Below are 23123 nucleotides of genomic sequence, written 5' to 3'. Positions count from 1 at the left end.
AAACACTTTAAAGGTAGGCACTGGTATGTCTACCGTGTCGTCATCTTTGCAATTGCCCTCAACGCCGGCCATTGAAATTCTATGGTGCTGAGCTGCTATCTCGTTTAAAGACCCATATTCTTCAGTAAGGAACTTTGTATATCTGTGAGTCTAGGCCATAGGAAGACTTGTTTCTTTCTGGTAAGTCCTTGAGCAAGACTGCATGCTACCTGCCTGTATGACCGACTCTAGTACTTTTTGGGGAGGCGCCCACGAACACAATGGAAGGACCAACTGCAGAAGGACCTGTACGCACTTGGGATGAACAACAGACGCAAATCCGAAAAGAAGAGAGGCAAGTGACAAAGCTTTTTGGTCTCGACGCAAACCGATAAATGATTGTGCTGTATGTGGTAAACATAATCATTAAAATTTTTTTTTTTAATTTTATGTATTTACTTTAATGAGCTAAGTCTACATTGACTTACCTTTTTAGCAGCTTTTATTTTAAATGTTAACATATTCTAGTGAATTTCGTAGGTAATCGAGCTGACAAGAGGTTGTGTGGTGGATTTGAGCACCTAATCTTGTTAAGTGGTGATAAAATCTTGTCTTAATTGTAAAGGTCCATTTGAATATGAATAAATTTGTAGTTATCCTGTCTAATTAAATGCGATTTTATTAATTTTCACAACAAAAGAAACATTTAATTTCTAATATGTGGAAAAATATTGTATGCATGTATGTATGTATATGTATTTGTATGTATGTAAATCCAAAACCTAGCAGAATTATAAAAGATATAGACGATTGAGTCTTTTATGTTGTCTTCGGCTTCGGTTTGGGTTGTCTCGGCTGTAAGCGTACACGAAAACCTTCTTCGCGTTTCAATATTATATCGGCTTGCAGTTTAAAATCGGCCTCAGTTAAATCTGAGTAGACACGATAATTTCTAAGAATGGTGGATAAAAGTATTTTTAACTTGAGCATTGCGTATTTCCGGCCTGAGAAAAAAATTAAAATAAAAAAAAACAGTTATATTCAATAAAATACTACAAACTGTTGTTTTTGATTCTGTAATAATTTTTCGCTTACCAACACAACTCCGTGGTCCCGCTGAGAACGGCACAAAAGCGTAGTAATGTCTGTTGGCCTGGCGTTCTGGCAAAAAGTTATCGGGATCAAATACATTTGGATTTGCGTAGATTTTCGGATTGCGATGTAACTTGACAGTGGCTACTGTAACGGTAGCGCCACGCGGTATTACATAAGGACCAGATGCCAATCTTAAGTCTTCCTGCAGCTCACGTGCTATCAATGGCACTGGCGGATACATGCGAAACGTCTCCATTAGACAACGCTCCATATATTTCATTTCCAAAGTGTCCTGAAATGTGGCTGGCCTGTCTGAGTCACCAAATATTTCATCCAATTCGGCTATAACTCGATCTTGAATTTGCTGGTGGATGCCCATCAGTGATAGAAAGAAGGATGAACCGGCCGCGGTGGTGTCATGCCCCTCAAACATAATCGTATCTACTTGTTCTTTGATTTCGGTATCATTTAGTAGAGCGCCATTTTGTGCGCTCTCAAGCAGCAAATCGAGAAAAGCTAAACGTTTCTTCTCGCCCACGTCATTCTCTTCGACATCTAAATCATCCTTCAAACCTTCTGACTGTCCAAACGACAAGCCCTCCACGGATGTTTCTTTTGCAGATTTTTGCTTTCCATTCTCTTTTGCTGCAGCTGGCGCAGCAGTTGAAGGTGTGCCTGGTGGTGTAATTTTTTTGGCAGCCATTTCCTGTTGGGCCAATGAACCACGCGTGCCATTATCAAAAGCGGCTTTTTTATATTTGATGACTTTGGTTGTGAGGCCATGAATGATATTCAATAGTTTGCCTTGCTCTTGATAATATCTGGAGAGCGTAAAAATGAATTCATTGCGGAGGAAGAGACTTCGTGAACGTAAATGTAGAATATCGCACATCTTCATGACGGCCAAGGCGTATTCATAGCCGGATTTGTCTTGAGTTTTTTTGGAAACACCCATGGCTGTCTCTGTAATGATTTGTAGAAAAAATTATCTTTAGATTTTAGGCAAACTACAAATGTGAAGTAATGACTTTTTATTATAAAAGGAGATTAGGTTAAGTTAAGCTAAATTCGATGGCCCGTACTCTGAAGTTAACACTCCACACTAAACTTCTCAGTCGCCTACATATAAAACTTATAGCTGAATAGAGCTTTGATAACCCGAAAAGCGCTGGATGATTCACGTGGAGTTCCAGCTTAAAGATTCTGGTAAACGTTTACAATAATACTTACGAAAATAGGAATTAACTCTCATTCTCTTCGTCTACCTACTAACGAGAATGAATATTTACTCTTTTTCCTGGAATGTCGTATCGTAGGATCACAGGGATTTAAGAGAAGGCGGTCTTTTAAATTAGTCCGTGATAGTTCAGCGGATAGTTCAACCTGAGACACGCTGCTTCGTCCAGTTAGATGAAGACTAAGATTTGTTTGTACCATTCGCTTAACCCAGACGGAGCTGAAGGTTGCGCTTCGCTTTACTCCACTCTACATATTTAAATAAGTTCAGCGACGATCACAAATCTGGACATGGAGTTGTATAACTATCTAACCGCCGCTTTAGTTTCCAAGCACCGTTGATCCATTCGAATTGCCAATGACGGATTTTCTGAATCGGAAGGCCCACTGGCAAGGCTCCATAACTTTGCTTAAATAAAGTACTTTCCTTAGTGCTCTCACAGCTCTGCCTGGAAGCTATAAAGCTTTACCACCATAACGTGAGCATATACCATACATATGTCCTTAGAGTAGTTGTTAGAGAACCCAGGGTCTTTAAATGGTTGGTTTTGTGAAGTTTTGCATACCATTCACTAGGGATGGCAGTGGCAAAAATGATGATTCGATGCAGTGAAATGTACATCGGTAATTTGCTATACATCAATCCATCGATTTGCATAGGATTTTTCAAATTATATTTCACAACCAAATATGTATGCTATTAGCAAAATGATACAAAATTTGAAATTTTTTACTGCAATTGGGCTACATATATATTTTTCTAACGGAACTTTTTTGAGCCATTTAAATTTTTTAGTCAAAGTGAATTCTCTTTTTTGCACAATCGAAAAACTAAAATGACGGTTCAGTGTACTAGAGATATCAGTTTTGAAAAAGCATCGATGCTTCGAAATATCGATTATTACATCGGGTGGAACAGTTTCGATGCATCGATATTTTTGCGACATCCTTAAAATTTACTCGAATTTGTAGAGCTGCTGTACAATTTTTCGGCATAAAAGTGCTAACTTTGTTAGCTTATTTTATCACCGCATGTAACTTTTTAAATTTTTTTTACGTATCTTCAGAACTATTTTTGTGATAATCTTGTCACACTGCTAGTTTGACAGAATTGGTTTTATTCACAAGATACCCAGTGCCACTCATCCGTCGATAGGAGCTGTTCGCCGGCATCTTTCCGTTACCGTCAAGTTCTTAGAGCTCCAGCGGGTGGCTGATAAGTTCGTAGAGTGAACACTCTGGAGCTTAGAAGGGTTTCAATTTCATCTCTGGTCACACAGATTACTGCGTCCTCGAAAGGGCACCCATTAGCTTCTTCTGTACCCAAATTCGCTGAAGAGATGATTGGGTGGGGCGGTATCTCTGTAGATGGGAGCAGTGAACTTTTGAATTCAAGGTTGGTGAAGAGATCTTCTGTTGAGGGCTCCCATATTGCTGCAGCGTTTTTCAGGCAGAAGTATCTGCCATTTAGCAGTGGACTTACTGTTAGAGAGTGTGACGCCAGTTAGGGAGGTAGGCATATACTCTGATGGCCAAGCAGCAGTCGAGGCACTGAACGCAATGGTAGCGCACTCGGAACTAGTCTATGAATATTTGACCTCCCTCCCAATTGCGTCGGAGTACTTTCATATTAGGCTCATTTGGATGCCGAACCACAGCGACATGGCATGAAACTGTATGGCTGATGACTTGGCAAGGGAATACACCATTGAAAAGCTATCACTGGATAGCAGCCACCTCTGAACTCTAATAGGCCATTGGTGGATTGGCTTTCACACAGTGAAGCTAGCTGCCAAGAGGATGATGACATGGAATCGCCTCTACACTTTCTATTAGACTGCTCTGCCGTCGCGAGACGAAGTTGTACATATTTTGGCTCACATTTCGTAACTTCCTGAGGAGCTCTCGGAAATTTAAATTAGCCTATACTCGTAATCGGCTAGTTAGTTTCTTCGATAAAGTAATGGCCACTATTCAAACTTTATGGGGTATGACAGAGAACAATAGCGTTAGTGTCCAAGTGCGTCCCAGATCTGGGACAATCATTGATACCTAACCTAATCTAACCTAACCTAACCTAACCTAACCTAACCTAACCTAACCTGGACCTTGGATGGTATTTACATACATATATCTAAAAGACTGTAAACGTTCTGAGTGTTGGTACAAATATCCATTCCTTAAAAATTTCGTATCCTACACCTAAATACTTTACTTAAAAAAATATGATCCCAATAATGGAACATATGAAGAGGATGAAACCGTCTAAACTTTTCGTTCAAATTTAGAGAACCAGACATTTTTGGTTGGATTTGTGCCCGTGTCGTCTCAACTCAAAGCGCCGGCTTGTGTGCTTAATATACATACATACATATGTATGCACTTTGACCTCGCGCAAAATAATTATTTCTTAAATGATTCGCGCCGCAGACATTACATGAGCAATAATATTCCTACAAAACCATAATTCACCGCGGTAGCCCTCAAAGCTGCGTCAACAAAAGGCTCAGCATCAGCTAGTTGTAATCATTTTAAATTTTAATTGCAACAAATACGAGATTAATATGGAAACACACTAACAAAAACGCTTGAATATACATACTTACATATTTACATGTATGTACATCTGTCTATAAATGCACACTAGCGGAAAAATGTGCAAAAAACCGGTCATCAAACTGCATCGTCGATTATTCAATTCACGAAAAGCCAGAAGAAAGCCATAGTAAAAGGAAAAAAATAGATAGCCGCAGCGGCTGCAACTCCCCAACTTACATCACTGCAGTCCAAGTACAACATATGTACAAACAAACATAAAAGTAAAGCGTACCTACTATTGTAAAAGTTACTAAAAATGAGAAGCACGAATATGNGTAAAGCGTACCTACTATTGTAAAAGTTACTAAAAATGAGAAGCACGAATGTGTATGTATGTATGTATGTACATATGTGCAGCAAATGCTCGTCTATCGTCACCGTAATATTCCAAACCAAGCCAAAGCAAATAGTTATGGCAAATAATGCCACCTGACGACATGCGACCGATGCAACGCAAGTCCGAAACGTCCAAACACTGTCGCTGCGATACTTGCCAATGGCAAAGTGGCCGGCTCTTGAAGGCAACACAGAAATGCAGAAGAAAGAAAATTGGCTACGAGAAAGTTGAGGAAAACAAAAGTTGCAAGCGACATGTAGGTAAGGAAGGCGAAATGTTTTGGCTTGGCAATCAGGTGCCATATCGATGTTGTAATCAATAGTAGCGTAAAAATTTGAAATAAATTCAATTAAATTTCCTATCAAAGATGCAGCATAAGTAACCTTAAAAAAGTAACTTAAGTAAATATGTGCAGTGCAAGTGCAAACTTCTTCCTCTTCTTATGCGGCACTACAACTGTTTGTCGGTTTCGTTCGTCGAGAAAGGGCTCTGCTTTTCAATTGCCTACCGAGCCTAAAGTAGCACCTTTTGGCAAGAAATATTCTTCCCTTGAACTCAAGGCTGACGTTGTTGGTGGTGTTTACGTATTTATGCTGGAGCTAACGTAGACAAAGTCCTTCACTACTTCAAAGTTATAGCTGTCAACAGTGACGTGTGTCCCGAAACGCGTGCACTCTTTATATGTTGCCCGGAGGTACTTTGTCTTACCCTCGTTCACCGCTAGACCAACCTCATTAGATTCTTTTTCTAAACTGGAAAATGCTGCGCTTACGTCCCTTTGTTTCAGACCTACGATATCGATATCATCTGCATACGATATCGATAGCAGTATTAGTTTTTCGGGGATCCCAAATTTGGGCCTGTCATCGTACAGGCAGCTCCCCTTCGTGCTATCAAAAGCAGCATTAAAATCGACAAAAAGATGGCGTGTCCTGATTTGCCTATCTAGTGTCTTCTCCAGGATTTTAAGCGCTGTGAAAAGCTGGTCAATGGTGGAATCACCAGGTCTGAAGCTCCACTGATACGGTCCAATCAGCTGGTTCGTGAACGGCTTCAGTCTTTCACACAGTATCGTCGACAGGACCTTGTATGCAATATTGAGAAGGTTTATTCCGCGATAATTGGCGCAAACGGCGGGATCTGCCTTCTTGTCGATTGGGCAAATTACACTGAGATTCCAGTCTTCGGACATGTATTCATCAGACCAAATTCTACTTAAAAGCTGGTACATACACGCCACAAACTCTTCGCCACCGGCTTTGAAAATCTCAGCTAGTATACCGTCGGCTCCGGGGGCCTTGTTTTTCTTAAGCCGCTTTATTGCGACCTCGTCTTGGTCGAGTTGAGGTTCGTGCGCTTCGTCCATATACATTGGTTCGGCTTCTCCTTCATCAAACGCGCCACGCAGCTTTGTATGGTAGTAACCAACAACCTCTTCCGCAGTGGTACGAAGGGATTTGGAAATGGAATCCCGTTGCTCATTTTTGTCCAGGCGATGAGGAGTTGCTTGATTAAGCAGGATTGAGAGTACGTTGCTAAATTTTTCGGGTGTCCGTTGTGACTTTAGCTTTTACGTATGAAGAAAAGAGCAAAGCAAAATAAGTTCAAAGTTTTTTCAAAAGTAAAATAAATAAAAATCAGTGAAAAATTCACGTTTGGCCTTATTTTAATTTATTTTAATATTTTATTGCATCTTTCGTTTCCTTTTTTCGGATTTAAGTGGTGTCTTGCCTACCGTCACTCGGGTGGTCCATGGTTCAATTTCTGGTTCCAATCTCAAATAGCGGTCGCCCATTGGCAGACAATAGAAAACTTCCGAGTGTACTTCTGCTATGAAAAAGCTTCGTCGGGCTGGAGTAAAAAGGCAGGTCTCTTCCATTTGTATCACAACATCAAGAAGCAGAACACGAACTGGAGGAGAAGCTCGGCCAAACACGTAGAAAATGCTTAAGCGCCAAACATTCATTTATTGAAATAAAATATGATATCGATACCTGAGTGGAAGATCGACCTATCTCGACTTTTCAAGAACGCCCTATTTCAGAATTTGGTTGAAGAACGCCCTATCTCAGAATTTGATTTCTACTCAGGTGTCGATGTACTTTTCATTCTCAAATTACCTAGGATATAATTTTTAAACTATTAAGGGGTTTCCCTTAAGCTGAAAAAAACCTTGAAAACTTCGAAAAACTCAAAACATTTATTGACAGGCCAAGTTTTGCATGAAATGAAAAAATCGGGTTGTTCGATATTCGAAAAATCAAGATTTCAATAAAAAAAAAATGCCTGTAGATATCAAAAATAGATTGGAGCCATGGCCGCAGAATCATATCCAGATTCTCTTTTTAGTCCCCCAGGCTCGAAGTAGAGGAAAACATTTACCAATTTTAAATCTATGCATGTAGTTAAATGAAATGGGATGTACTAAGTCTACCTACATATGTATGTATGTGTATCAGCTTTCGTGTGAGAAAATCCATTTAAACTACCTCAAGTTGAATGGCCCGAATTAACCTCACGCAATCAATTAGCATTTCTATTTCAACACTTCCTTTAAAAGGCGCGTGATAGACACACCCAACCTACTCATTAACATGCACAAGAAGTTTGTTAACTTAATAGAAATTCTGCGCATACATAAATTTTTCAAAGAAAATTCTGTTTCCTTGAACATTTATCCTGTAAAGGCCACAAGCAAGTAGACAGTGAATTGAAGGCTTCCATTCAATGTGACAAATTTTGAATAGTAACAAGAATCACGGCGACAAGTAATGATTGACAGTTTTCTTAAGTCATCGCACATTGCCCTCATACATACATACATACATATGTACATACACATTGTATGGTATCAGCAGCTATCACCTACCACCACCACCGCCCAACTGAGTAGTCAAACGAAAGCAAAGCCGCGCAAAGTAAAGTTGGACATAGGAAAGAAATTAAAACTGGTTGGTAGCAGTTGGCACGTACAACTACTCGTATGTATGTCTTATGGCTTGCTGTTGCATGCACGTTGGCATTATAAGAAAGCAAAAAAAAAAAAAAAAAAACTATCATATGACCGGTGCTAGCCAATGCATTGTTATGCAACACGCTCACTGCAACACTGGTATGTAAATATCTATGCACACGCATATGGAATGGTATCTAAAGCTTTTGCGTTTTTGCTATCACTGCAATTTCTTTACAATGAAATTGCCGAACATTGAGAGCGTCAAAATTGTTCAATTATGTTTGGACTTGTTTGATGATGGGGAGTTTTCCGAACATGCATATTTTCATGGCATTAATAAGGCATTAAAAATGATCGAAATATTAAAAAAATATTTTTAAATTCAAATGCTGCCATTTAAAGTTGCAAGTGCAATGGTGTTTTTGGAGTTAGAGTTGGTTAAATTTTTCTAAATATTTAGCTCCAATTGCATGGGTTGACTTTGTAGGTGATATAGAGAAGTTGGAAGCACGGTGTAGCAGTTCTCCGGTGTGATTGGAAGAATTTCTCCCCGCAGGCCCTTTAAGATATGCAGCAGCGCTCCAATCTCGCTCGATGACTCAGATGGTCTAAATAGCAACAAACTCATTGCATTTGATTGTACTTAGTTGGGTAGGCCAAATGTAAAAGTGGAGAAAACAACAACAGTTTACATGGCAAACTTATTTCAGGGGGTTAGCCTCAGTGAACTCGTTGAAAAATTCTGATTAGGAGATGTGGGGTGATATCCGAAATAGCGGCTATAACTTCTGCCATGTATAACGGCCTGAAGCTCAATAAAATTGTTGATAGAATTGTTTTAAGGCAATAAATAACAAAAAAAAGACAAAAAAAAATTTCAATTAATTTTAGGTAAAAAAAATTACAAAAAATTTTATCTTCTAAGGTCATTTTGAAGGTATCTATTATTGAACAAAAACTAACATCCAAATAAATATTTTGTATTTTTTCACTTCAAAAAGTATGAAACAGAGGGTACTTTTGAAGGTAATTTTAAAGGTCAATGTAGTTTTTTTATACAACGATAATATTTTTCTTGAATTCTCCATGTAAAAAGCTGTGTGTGTGTGTGTGGCAAGTGAGAAAATAGGATTAAAAATTTAAAAAGGGTAAATTTTTACCCTAAGGACCAGTGAGGGTTAAATTTTTTTCTCCAGCTTTTTCGAGATATTAGATTTTGTCACAAAAAAAAAATGGTTTTTCACTCTGTGCAGCTTAAATCCCTACTGTCTGCCTCTTTTAATGTTACGATGGCACCCAATGTTATGCTGCCGCTACTGAGACCTTTTCTTTAACTAAATGGTTTACCTGGACCCAGTGTTATATTTGACGACAACTCGGACCGGCAATTTGATTACACGGCGAAAAATATTGTCATAAAAACTTTACACCCTCGATATTGCTGAAGTTGAAACTTATCGGCTGCTCATTTGTAAATTTTTTCTATGGCCTATTTTGTATAAGGCGTTAGTGTAGCATTGGCAATTTGACAATTTTCACATGCGCGGTGGTAACTGCCAAACGCATTGTTTATAACCAACTTATGTCATTAACAACGCTATTGCAATGTCATTAACATATTTTCTTCAATATCATTCTTCGTTTATAAAATAACATTTGCAATACATTTTATAAATACGGCAATAATGGGCAATTTTGTTATCCACTCACTGACGCGTCAATATGTGAGGCTGATGATTAAAAAAATAGACATGTTTATTTATTTATTTCATATGTACATCAGGATGGTCCAAAAATACACAGCAATATCAAATTTTTATAATTTCCTTGCCACCACCCCCCTCCCGTAATCATATAAAATGGTAAATAAGGCGACGCATATTTTTCATTTCGAAATATTTAACCATGTCGTTGGGGCTTTTTTGTAAAAATTATATAAAATTGTTAAAATTAAGTTGCTTTTGAGCGAATAAAAATATTTTCCTTCCAAAATCTTCCAAAAATTAAATTATGATCTAAATTTAACTCTAAAATTGTACTACCTACTCTTCCAAAACATGCGACTACGAACACATAAATTAAACAATTTACGAAAATAATAAATGAAAGAAAAAAAAAAACGGGACTCGTTATTTCTGATCTTGAATTCCGCGGTTGCTGAAACATTTTTTTTGTGAACCAGCCTAATGTACATACCCAAATGTGTCCTTATTGTATATTAGCGCTTGTGTTATAAACTCATTTTTACACTCGAGTTGGTTATGGCTCAATGAACTTTAGTTATATCGAGGTACATTAGCTAGTAATTAATGTCGGCTCTATGTGGCTTTAAGTCGTCAATACCGTCAGGGTAGTTTTTGACCCATAAAACCAGGCCATTCATAGTAATGCTCAGATAAAAATTGTCTACTTTATTATTTACCATGGAGAAGAACACATTTGATGAACGGAGTATGGATGCGTGAAATTTTGCATATCAGGTATAAGATTTATCTCCAGGCTAACCGCAAATCGAAGCTAGGTTGAAATCACTAGCCTCATTTGTGCGCACGCCCTAATTGAGGAGAGGGACGATGTGATCAAAAATCAATCCTATGCGTCAATTGTGACGCGAGAGACAAGGAGAGAAGTAAGGAGGAGGAACTTGAGACATAAAGGAAACACTTCTCAACGTTTGTGAGTGGCGACACTGGTAGTGCAACAAAGCGCTCGGGATCGATAAAATACCTTCTGAGGCTTAAAACTTTGTAGAAAACGACAAAATAGTGCAACAAATTTTCGCTCAAATTTCAAACTTTTTTCTCAGAAGTGTTAGAATATTTTTTAGTACACAGCCCATTCAATTTTAATATGCAAGTTTCAAGTTGCTAAAAATTACACTTAATTTTTTAGAATTTTTTTTTTATTGGTTATATGAAAGCAAATGAGACAAAAAAAATCTAAAAAATCAATGGTAATTTTTAGGCACTTGAAACTTGCACATTATCGGACTAAAATTGAATGGGATATAAAATTGTATACTACAAAAAAAAATCTAAAAAATCAATGGTAATTTTTAGGCACTTGAAACTTGCACATTATCGGACTAAAATTGAATGGGATATAAAATTGTATACTACAAAAAAAAATCGAACACTTCTGAGAAAACAGTTTAAAATTTGGGTTAAAATTATAATGAACTGTATTTTAATTGAAAATTCTTAAAAAATAAATAATTAAAAATAAGTGACAAGCAATATCACTTTGAAATGCGGGTGCTATTCCTATGACCGATACTGTATATTTGAAGATTGGAGCCCTCATGTACTTTTTCTAATACACACTAAGCTATTTTTGCTGGAATTTGTGCCAATTATTGCGAGTTAGGCTTCCTAACATTGAAACTAAGGTCCTATCTTCGATACGAAAAGCTGGACAAATTCATAGGTCCTTTTTACACAAATATCCTTTACTTGATAACAAAACACCAAAATTAAATGTCTGAGCTTTGCGGAAATCTCAGCAAAACACAATAAAATTGCATACAAATTTGCAGCTTTTTTAATAGATTTTTTTCGAAAAACTCTGAAAATTCAGTTTTGCATAAAAAGTTTTCGAACACATGTATGGAAGAAATTGTGACACTGGAGCTGCATTTTCAAAATTTCTCTAAAAAATATCTTTGAAATTTTGCAAATTTGTATGAAAATTTATTGGTCTCTCGTTCCCATATTTTGAACAAAGTTTTGAAATTATATTTTTAAGTTTTTTGTTGTAGTATAAACTAAATTTTTATAAAAAATTAGCGGAAANATATATATATATATATATATGTATGCGCATTTGTAATGCAATACTTACCGAGTAAGATCTCCACTGTCGCCTCGCTCATATAGTCGTGACAATCAAATGTTTTTCCGCCCTCGGCGCGCAATTTATGCACCACATGAAGTGAATTCTCGTTGAATAGATCAATGAAACTCTTCAACACATTCAAATGGAATGTTGGCGCAATCAGTTTGCGATGAGCGCGCCATTTTGCACCTGTTTGTATGAAAGTGACATTTATGAAATTAATATAATGTATAATTAAATTAAGAACTCTAGTTTTTATTTAGAATAAATTGCTTAAAAGCTTTTACGTTTAAGTTGTGAATGCTGGAATTTTTAAAAGCGCATAATCAGTTGCATGTTTTAATACATACATATTAGAGTGGTTAAAAAAAATCTTTTTTTTTGGTAATTCATAAACGCTGCCTCAAGTTATTGTTATTTGTGATAAAAAGAGAAACTTTTTTTTTATTTTGAAAAAAAAAAAAGTTTTTTTAGAGTTCGCGCTGGTCGGTTTTTTTTTATAAAAACGCTGATGTTCTCAATTTTTTTATTTTCTTGACATGTTAAAATGCAGCTAAAAATGTGGTTTTTACAAATAATTACTCTGGTATTATTGGGGAACATTCCCTTAATTACATACATACCTGCCTTGGGAAGTTAGAATGGGCCTAGTGCCCGAAAATATGCTCTCGAAAAGAGACTAGTAAAATTAAAACGTTGATACTGAACGACTTACGTGTTGTCATGGGATGGAACTTGTTACCAGGGGGGTTTCTGGGGTTGCTAATTAGGAATCTGAAGTCAGTTTTTCAAAATGCATAATGGCGGATCCAAAATAGCGATCCATTTTGTTTTTAAATGGTTGGATTTGTTCGAAAACCGGCAATCGAGAGTTTTTGGGGTCGCCGATTACGAATCTGAAGTAATTTTTTTTTAAATTCAAAATGGCGGATCCAATATGGCGATCAAATTAAAAAAAAAAACTAAAATTAAAACATTGATACTGAACGTCGCCATTTTGGATCCACCATTATTTATTATTTATTTCAACAAAGTTTGATTGGAGGAAAAATACTGATAAAAATTAAATATTTCACACAAACAGGGTTGCAATTTTGAAAGTCAAATATTAGTGGGATTGTGCTACTGTGAAATCACGGCCTAGTAATCGTAGTCAACTTATGTACAGTAGATGAAAAAATTATAGCTGCACCAAATTTTGTTATTATTTAATTTTGGTTAATTTTCTATAGTTCACTCTTTACCAATATCCGTATAAATACCAGTTTAAAGGCAGTGTCACACGATTAGGAATTTGCCGAAATTTGGTGCAAATCGTATCCCAATTGTGTGAATACCCAAATATTTTTCTTTATCCCAATCACGAAAAATAATTTGCTGAAAATTTTCAATACAAGATTGCTGTATTGTACCAAGGTTTTGACCACAAAAAAAAAAAAAATGCCCCCATTATTTGATTTTGTACCAATAGCCCAATATAAAAATGCACAAATCTGTACAAATGTACCAATCGAGTGACACTGCCTTAAAAATTTATGCAATAAAAAAAAATTATACGAATTTTCCTAAAAATTTCGATTTTTTATTAGATTCTGAGCATCTTTTCATCGGAGACGTTAAATACGTCCTTGGTTACAAGTCTTTAAGTACTAATCTCATTTCGCCCGCTGATGTAGCATTAACTGAATATCGGCCTAGTCTTGCTCGTTTTTTTAAGGTTTCTCTTTCACTAACATTTCCAATGAATATGGCGAATGTGAAGTAAGTAAAGTAGTAAGCAAAAGAAGCAGTATTACTGTGCCTATTATCAATCGGTTTTCAAGTGGAGTTGGAATATTTAAGAATGGCTGGTTGGGACTCATGGAAAGGTTGCGCTAGTATTTGTATGAGCGGCTGGTGGTTGTGGTTGGTAAAAAGGTGAAAAGTGTAGCTGGTCATGTGGGTACTGGGGAGCAGTGAAGGCTCTTCGTGGTGTTTGCAGTCGTGGAGGCATGAACACCGTTTGCGCGAGCAAAAGCGGGCTCACTTCTACTTGACCTAATTCAAGGACATGCTTTTAGGTAGCTCCAGAGTGGAACTGGAATAAAGTCGTCTCTGGATAGGCAGCAATAAAAGGTTATCGGTATTCGGTTGAACTCGACGCCGGGCCGAATAGGAGGGTTACAGCGTAACTCAGCTTCAAGGTGAAGGTGGAACGTCCAAGAAAACCGTCTAACTAGTAAACATCTAGTTACTATTTACTACGCCAATAGAATGTAAAATTTTTCACTGCGCGGTTATCTCTTTCTGTTCATTCTATTCTATGTTATACAAGTACATGTGTACTAGAACGAAAAATGTGTATGTCATTCAAAAAAACGCGGGCAACCCACGCATGTTTACTGTTTAGTAATTGTCATTGCAACGCTTTTCCACAAATCTCTTCAAACTAATGCACACATCTACATATACATATATTTAATTGTGCACACACACACATGCGTACATATGTATATAGTTTAAACGTAGAAATTATAAGCGCTTTTATATTTACTATACTAATACAAATACCTATACTTTCATATACATCCTCAGTATGCCATTTTTTTATGAATAGACACTAATACTTGCGGTCAAACTGTGTTTTGTATGTGTATGTGTAATGTATGCACCCTGCAGTGAAAAGCTAAACCAGTTAGAAAAAATACTAGTTCATTAACTAGTATCGGCCTACCAGTTCGACAATTTCGAAGAACTTAAGCGTCAGCGACATCTGCTTTTGAATTGCCAAAGCCAAAAATAGAAGGCAATTAATTGCTTTTCTAACAGATGTCGGCTGTGGCGTCACATGAATACTACTGGTGCTGGTTCTGAGATCGCAGGTTCGAGGACGCTTGGAGGTGGTTAAGATGTTTAAAGTTAAATCAATTGCAAGTAAAAATAATTATTTCAATTTAATGATTAATAACAAATTTGAAGATCTAATTGCATTGCCGAAAAAACGTACATAGGGGAAAAATGCTTGGGCCATAAAAAAATTAAAAAAAAAAATATTTTGTTAAAGTTAAAATTAAAAATTACAATGCAAACCCTAAAAAAAAAAAAATTAAAAAAAAAATAAATAAATAAAAAAACAAGAGAATTTTCCCTGCGCCAGGACTTGAACCTGGGACCTCAGGCATACAACGCGAGTGCTTTGCTCTGTCGGCCATTGCGACTGTTGGAGCGCCGCTAACAAAAGGCATACTTATGCTTTTCACGGGGGATGAATTGACAGACTATCTCATCAACTGGTATGCTGCTACTAGTATTTCTACATCTCGTAGGACATCGCCATGTTAAAAATACCAGTCGGTAACACTGACTAATTGGGCTGAAATGGCAAACCGGTAGAATTCTAGTAGCTTTCCCTGCAGGGCATGTATGTGTATTCGCATACACTTTCCCAATTTCCTCATATAGCGACACGCTGCGCTTTTAATTTGCTGTCGCTTCGCCTTATTTATTAGGTTATTATGTTGTCAAATGCCCGCCAACGCCGCCAATGCCGCCAACGCAAAGCCATACGAATTTGCTAAACATTAATGATTCGAATCTAATTTGCTTATTTTGCTATATAAACACAATGAGCGCAAGCTAAAAAATAAAAACCGAATCAATAAAATTAAAAATTGGAAATTTTTCAAATATTTTGGCACACAAAATTTATATTTAAGTGATTTACGTGGCGCCGAAATCGCGTAAACCTATTTACAGAAACTCCAAAGAAATCTGTGTTGGAGTAAACCACCTGAATACAGCTGGAAATCGAAATGGCTTATACCCAGAAAAAAAACATACATTTTAAAGTAAATTCTATTTGTTTATGTAATATTGTTTGTTTCTATACGATAATATTTATTTATGCATCTCACCTGTACTAATCAGCAATCCATTGCCTAGCCATGGCTTGAAGAACTTATATTCCGATGACTTGTCAATGTAGACTTGACTACTCAGCAAAATTTCGACGTCACGTGGATCATAAATGAAAACGACCAATTGCGGACCGATCCACATTTTTGCAATATTCTCGAATTCGGAGCTTTTGCGGATGACCGTCTTAAAGACCGCTGTAGAAAAGTGATGAAAGAAAGAAGGGGGTTAAAGAGAATAGGAAATACTTAAGAAACAAATACATACATACATACATACATATCTACATATGTGGGTCATTCCATGTAAAAGAGGAAAACTACTTTTTAAATGACTACATTGCATTAATCTGTTGAACAATATTTAAAATAGAATATGTAATTTTTGTCTATGGAAACTTTTACTTCATATATAATTACTTTACACAAGTCTCAAAGACCTGCCCACCAGTCACAATTTTAAATATTTTTTCATATTTCTATGAAGATTATATCAGCCTAATTTTTATTGGAAACGATAGCATAGAGTCCTTATTTTACCACACAAAAATGTCACCTTGGAGTGCACAAAGGTAAAATAGAGTTCTTTTCTGTGCCACCAGTCAGATTCATTTAACTCAGAGATGGGCAAAGTGGCTCCTAGGAGCCTTTTGCACTTACCCAGCAAAAAAAAAGATTACCACAAAAACGAAAATAGAAACGAGCTAGGCGATGGGAATCGCTTACCCTTTCGCTTCAAGAAGGCCTTATTTTAACATGGGCATGTCATTGGAGGTAAGCCCTTACCCGCAGCATTACCTTCAAACGAAGGGAGAACGCATGGATAAACAGAATCCAGAGAAGCGAACAAAGAATGCCTTACAGAGAAACTAATGTAGAATGCCTAGATAAGTACATACTTATTTATATTAAATTTAAATCAGAAAATGTCTTAAAAGATTAAAATTAATAAAAATTTTTATAAATCAGCTTTTATACAAACATATGTATGTATGTATTTAGATATTTAGATTTTACTTAAAAATCGGTATGTACATACATTCATTATTAATTAAGCTTATAATTGTACTTCCTCACTCTTGTACTTCACTTCATCGACTGACTTCAACTTCGCCGCAAATTAAACAAAGCAAAACATGATTTTTATGCGAGACAAATTTCCACAGAAAGTAACGGTAGAAAAATAATTTTTGGATATTCATTCTACTTTTCAGCTGACTACGATAGTGCATTCTACCTTGCATTCCCGGAAATGAAGCAAAGAAGCGAAACAAATAAAATATTATAGGACATTCTACTTTGCATTCCCCGAAATGAAACAAAGAAGCGAAATAAATAAAATATTGTAGGACATTCTACTTTGCAATACTAGCAATGCATAAAAGAAGCGAAAAAATTCGAAGGCATTATAACGCTATGCCTTCTAGAACACGTTACCACTAAAAGCGATTACCCATTTTTTTCTGGGTAGGAGCCGGCTTGGCATATTTAGGTGCTAGATGAGGGGTAACATCAAGAGCCAGCATGAAAGGGGGAAAAAGGGCGTATTAAAGTTTCTTGTACTCCGACTCCTGTTACTAATATAAATGATGCTTTTAATGTATTTGTTGCACGCCCTTTACCCTGAGAGCTGATTTACCTCTTGCGTAGCTCTTGCTGGCTCTTTGACTGCTTTAAGGGCCAAAAATCTGCCCATCCCTAATTTAACTGATAGTTACATAGAACTAAGAAATCTTTTGGTATTTCTTTAAAGGAATTTTATGCATTAGTTATCGTTCTTTGTTAAAAAATGTTATTCGCTTTTATATAACTTCCGACGACATAGTAAAAATTGACAATTAAACACACTCTCTAATAACCCACCAGTCGCAATGGAATGGCCCATCTACAGCCTTTAAATTATTATTTTTTTTTTATTAAATATTTTCAAATAACATTTGTTGTACTATAAACTAGTTTGACTTTTTGTGTAAGGTGATCCCCAAAATACATACAAAATATCGGAATTTGAAATCGATCAGTATTTAACACTGCCGCCGAGGCTTTCAAGTTTTCCATATATTTCATAAATTTTTTCGTAAAATTGGCACATATTTCCCTTCAAAAATCTTCCACCAATAGAATTGTGCTGCGAATTTTACCAATGTTTTTTTTTAATGTGCCTATGTAGTTACGAACACATAAAATTATTAACTTTTGTAAATAAGAGATGAGATTACAGTATTCACCGCTGGATTGCTTTTCAAAAATTGCACAATTTTTGGTTCAATTAACCGGAGAAACAATTACAGAAATTCCGTCTAATTGAGCTTTTAAGTGTTTATCTAATTTTTTCAATGATAATAATATAATAGTTTTAGCTAAGGAACTCTTAAGGGGGAAAATTGAAGGTATATTTCTTTTCGACACCACATACTTTTAACCAATTATGCAGGGAAATTAATTTGGTTCAATCATGTGTGAAAATTTTTATGCATTCTTTATGCAATATATTTTTTAGCGACAAGGTGATTCAAATAAGCCGGAAAATCAATTAACCGGAGGTAAATTAAGTGGGGAGTACTGTATCAGTTATGAAAACGTAGTTAGTAAAATTTTGCAGCTAAATTTGCATCATAGGTTTATTAATTGAAGATCTCTCTCTGAAGGGTAATATTTTTATACCATCAAAAATGTATCGCTTATAACATATTAACCGATTTAAAAATAAAAATATTCGGGTGTCCTTAATTTCAATATTCTTCGTACATATGTATATATTTGAAATGCATTTTTTTAACGAATTTTAATAAATGAGTTTGAAAACAAAGGAAAGTGAAGGTAGCCAAGTCTCTATTTTTCGAAAGCTGGACAGCGATATGGGAAATATTCTAGATAGCAAGACAAAATTAGATACGCCTCTGTGTAGCAAAAAATGTACGACCTCGACAAGAAATCATTCTTCAACAAGCCGATATATGCGAGCAGAGGAACTACATTTACCGCTCATTAAGCACCGCCGCCGAAGACGTAGTCTGATTTCAGCAAACCCGAAAGAGCAACTGGTACATTCAGGAATGTTACGAAGCTGCCGTCTACAGAGCCACGCTGAGATCGCGAAAACGGGAGCTATGTGGGAATGAAGGGCTTGGTTAGTTAAAGAGGGAAGCGATACGTATTTGTTGTAATAAAAATACAGAACCAGAAAATTTTACTAGAGAGTTAGGCGACTTACGAAAGGTTTTAATAAATACAAGGGCGAACTCTTGTACTTACAATCACGGCAGCCTAGTGAGCGATGTCCAGAGGGTACCAATCCATAAGAAAGACCGGCGGTCCGGCGTTCGTGCCAACTACCGCGGGATCAGCCTTCTAAGCATAGGGTACAGGGTCTTATCGGGCGTATTGTGTGAAAACTGAAACACACCGTCAACGAACTTCTTGGCTCTTATCAGTGTGGCTTTAGACCTGGTAAATCCACCATAGACCAGGTATTCACAATACGCCAAATCTTGGAAAATACTTGCGATAATACGATCGACACACACCATCTATTTGTCAAGTTCAAATCCGCTTTCTATAGCACGAAACAAATACGGCCGTGTAAAATGACGTTGAGCAATACCACCAGCTCCGTCACAATTGGCAAGGAGTTCTCGGAGCCTTTTGATACCAAACGAAGTATGAGCCAGGGCTACGCACAGTGCTTTCTCATATAAAATGCGGCAAAAAATGGCAATCGTGCTTTGATTTATGGGTAGTATTTTTACTTAGGAGGCTTGCAATTGGTTACCGAGAGCCGACCGCTGTTATTAAAAACTTTTTCCCACTTAGATTTCGCTCACACCAGGGTTCGTACCTCTGGTCCTACGGGGTGGTAGTATGCACCTCTAAACACTCAGTCACAGCGGCCGCCTAGACACAAGTACTGTATAGAAAAATTTCAGTAAAATTTGATGACGGCTGCACGCTTGGAGATTAGAGTGTTCAGAGTATCCCGGCGCTTTTAACAGATAAGTGCATTAAGTACGAAAATGACGTTTTTTTTTTTAAATAAAAGATGGAAAGTTCAGGAACTATAAGAAACCCCTTTTCATGTTGTTGTCGAGTACTACTCGAGCCTACTAACAACCTACTCAAATTTTCGTTTCGGGTGCATGTAGTCATTTTTTGTCGCAATGTGTAATTTGCTCTTTTCTAAAATAATAGAAAATAAATTGTTCTTTTGCTACTTAATACAAAAGATTTTGTTTCAAAAACTTTTAGGAATACAGTGAAAGCTCCCATAAACGAACGCTTTCATAAGCAGAAACATTCTTTTAGCAATTTTGAATCGAATTTTCGTTTAAAGTACAAAACCACGTATCGTGGTTATTGCAAAACCCGTAACTGACTTTTGTGCCTAAAATTAGATTTGCTCACGGAAAGCTCCTAGCATCAAGCTTTATCCATTCATATTAAAATATCGATAAATAATTAATTCATATTAAAATATCGATAAATAGAAATAAAGATCAAAGAGAGTACTACTATTACTGAAAAATAAAATCTCTTCAAAAAGTAGGCGACCAACTGTGTTCGCTTATGTGAGTTTTCACTGTATTAGTTTCGTTAAACATAAACTTACACGATGCCGGTCCGAATACGTCCAACAAATGCCCGATGATAGGCAAACCTTTTGGTCCAGGCAATCGATCTGCCAACTTGTAGAGATGACGGCGCGATAGACGCCAATAAGTCAGCCATAGCAGGAAGGTGGGAAGCAAAAGGAAATAGAAAACGCTGCTGGGCGAAATTAGAACGTGATCTTTTAAAACTTCCAGCGACATGTTGCTGCGCGCACTTTTTGTTCTACACGATTTGGTTCTTTTTTTGAGTAGCTTATTTAAAACTATATTTTTTATTAAACACGCTTGAATATTTGCTGCATTTCCTGGTTAATTTGTATAGTATGCATACAATTCAATGCATCGTTACACTTTTATCAAATCTTTTTCAAATCTTTTCAGACACCGTTTAATTAAGTCCTTTGGCCATTCAAATAGTGCACAATTAATTATGACACACATACAAATACTTACACATACGCGCGCGTCTAAATTGTTTTTTGTATTGCATAAATCGTAGTTTATTTATCTGTATGTATTTACATGCATATGTAAGCTCGGACACACATATATATTTGCTTGGAATCTTACGCTTGCATGTACATAATATGTATGTCGCTATGTACTTTTGCCACTTAATTAGCTCTGTTGATCATCTCCCCTCTCCACACACACACATTTATTTATTTAGTACACCGTTGCTTGAATTCAGCATTCACAATCACTGTAGGTATGTATGTATGTATATAAAAATATGTATTTTCTAATTTTCTATTTAGTAGTTAATCCACAAGGCGAGCACTTCCTCTTCAGCTGCTACTATTGCTATTGTTGTTGCTGTTGCCGTTACTGCCATTCACAATGTCCACGATCGTCTCCAAATGCCCGTTCGCGTTCAACTGGTGGCGTCCGCCCGCATGTGGTGCGCTTTTATAGCCTCGATCGCAGCTGAGCCGCCACAAATGCAGTTGCAAAGTGAAAAATCGCAAAACTGCGTGCCACAAACAGCAATCGGGGTACTCGCTGCTACTGCACATGGGTTGAGGTAGCGTTTTGGCGTCATCAGTTTCGCCCCAAAACCAGCACGACGGTAGAGGTGCGTTGAGCTAAGCCGAGCTGAGTGTCAGCTGAGCTAAGTCTAGCGCTGAAGGCGGCCGACCTTTCCTCAATTGCTGCGGAGCGCTTGCACGATTTCCTAAACAATGAAAAGAGTGTAGATAAATCAAAATTGTTGTCCACATTTAGGATTTGCATTGCTCACGAAATTTACCTTTGTTGGAAAATGAGCGCAGCTGAGTGAAAGCGAGAGTGAGGTTTTAGTGCTCAAATAGTTAAACTCTTTCCACATGCAACTTGGTGAGAGTAGATTGCAGAAAGTAAAAGTATCTAATGTTTATATTGCAAAAATCGTTGTTTGTGGAATGTTTCTTACTTTGTAATGCACTAAAAATTTTCAAATCTTTGCTTTATTTTGCACTTAGGAATGACGGCTCTTGTGGGCGGAAATAGTAGTAAATACTATCCGAACTAGATACAACTCGGTGTATATTTTGGTTTTAAACAGTGAAGCATAAATCGAAAAGATCATCAAAATCGGTTAATTTTTTTGCGTTCACAACATAAAAAATGGGCCGCAAATCTCTTTTCTGTCTTTAAGAGACCCATTTTTCTGTTCAACATAGTACGAACTAAAAATTAAGAGAACATTAAATAAAAAAAAAAAAAAACAATTAAAAAATGAAATAAGTTTCTCAAAATTAAACGATATTAAAAAAAGGTCCTTTTTACAGTAAAATCTAAAAAATGTAAAGGAAATCGAATTTAAATAGAAAGACTCATAATTAAAAAGGGTAAAACTAGTTCGTAAAAAGTAAATGATATTTAAATAAAACATCTTTCTTTTTAAAATAATGTAATCTAAAAATTAAAAGAAAATTAGATAAAAACCTGTTGAGGTAGTATGGAATTTTCATTAATTATTGAGCTAAATTCTGGAAATAATTGATCAACTTAAAAGCCCAATATCTCAAGAAATATCGATATTAGCGTTTCTAATATCAATTGCAATTTTTCTGTTGCTCTTTTGATTTACGAGATAGAGGCAAAAAAACGGGAATTTCATGAAAGTATTGGGTTTAGTGACCCGTACTAACTCGCTGGTGGGAGTTAGAGTTACGCCGCAATGGACACGTTTCTAGAGCATTCAATTCTGAAGAAAAACCATCATTGACTATGATTATGCCATAAAACGTCTCTGATCTGTAGAATTTCGAAGAAAAACAATTAAATTTTACGTGTATTTGGAACGAAAAATCTTTGCACGCCTTGGTCGCGCGCTTAATATTAATATTACGTGCTGAAATTTTCAGGGAACTTGTTTTTAGACATTGCCCACAAAGCACCTTAATATACATACTTTATTTTTGTGATTCTATCCGAAAAAAAAAACCAGTAAGAAAGTCTAAGTTCGGTCGGAGCCGAACATTAAATACCGGCGCATGTATTAAAGATATGTTTTTTCACCTTTCCGAAAGCTACCGCTACATGGTAAGCCGGGGTGTATCAATTTTGAGTAAATTAGCCTTAAATTTCGAAATATTGAAATTTCA

At 36.5% G+C, this 23123-nt stretch overlaps 1 protein-coding gene across 1 annotated transcript; it reads right to left on the bottom strand.

Moving 5' to 3' along the window:
• Positions 1-651: 651 nt before the first annotated feature.
• Cyp4g15 (Cytochrome P450 4g15) lies at positions 652-21395 on the bottom strand. The gene is made up of 5 exons (XM_017619558.1): positions 20535-21395; positions 15929-16126; positions 12042-12224; positions 1075-2037; positions 652-983 (listed from the first exon to the last, which is right to left on the bottom strand). Exons 1-5 carry the CDS (start codon positions 20734-20736, stop codon positions 799-801), a joined length of 1731 nt encoding a protein of 576 aa, XP_017475047.1. The 5' UTR covers positions 20737-21395; the 3' UTR covers positions 652-798.
• Positions 21396-23123: the final 1728 nt, after the last annotated feature.

This window comes from Rhagoletis zephyria, unplaced genomic scaffold (genome assembly GCF_001687245.7).
Source record: "Rhagoletis zephyria isolate East Lansing unplaced genomic scaffold, Rhagoletis_zephyria_1.1 Rzeph_scaffold_01900, whole genome shotgun sequence".
NCBI classification, from domain to species: domain Eukaryota; kingdom Metazoa; phylum Arthropoda; class Insecta; order Diptera; family Tephritidae; genus Rhagoletis; species Rhagoletis zephyria.
Note: the sequence above shows the minus strand (reverse complement) of the source record. Positions and strands in the feature narration are given on the sequence as shown.

Bases quoted from the DNA above. Each gene is read 5' to 3' on its own strand.
- Cyp4g15 (XM_017619558.1), bottom strand. From the start codon at position 20,736: ATGTCGCTGGAAGTTTTAAAAGATCACGTTCTAATTTCGCCCAGCAGC. The intron at 12,225-15,928 runs GTGAGATGCATA...TCATACAAACAG, and splicing joins TGGATTGCTGATTAGTACAG to GTGCAAAATGGCGCGCTCAT. The intron at 2,038-12,041 runs GTAAGTATTGCA...AAATCATTACAG, and splicing joins GACAGTGGAGATCTTACTCG to AGACAGCCATGGGTGTTTCC.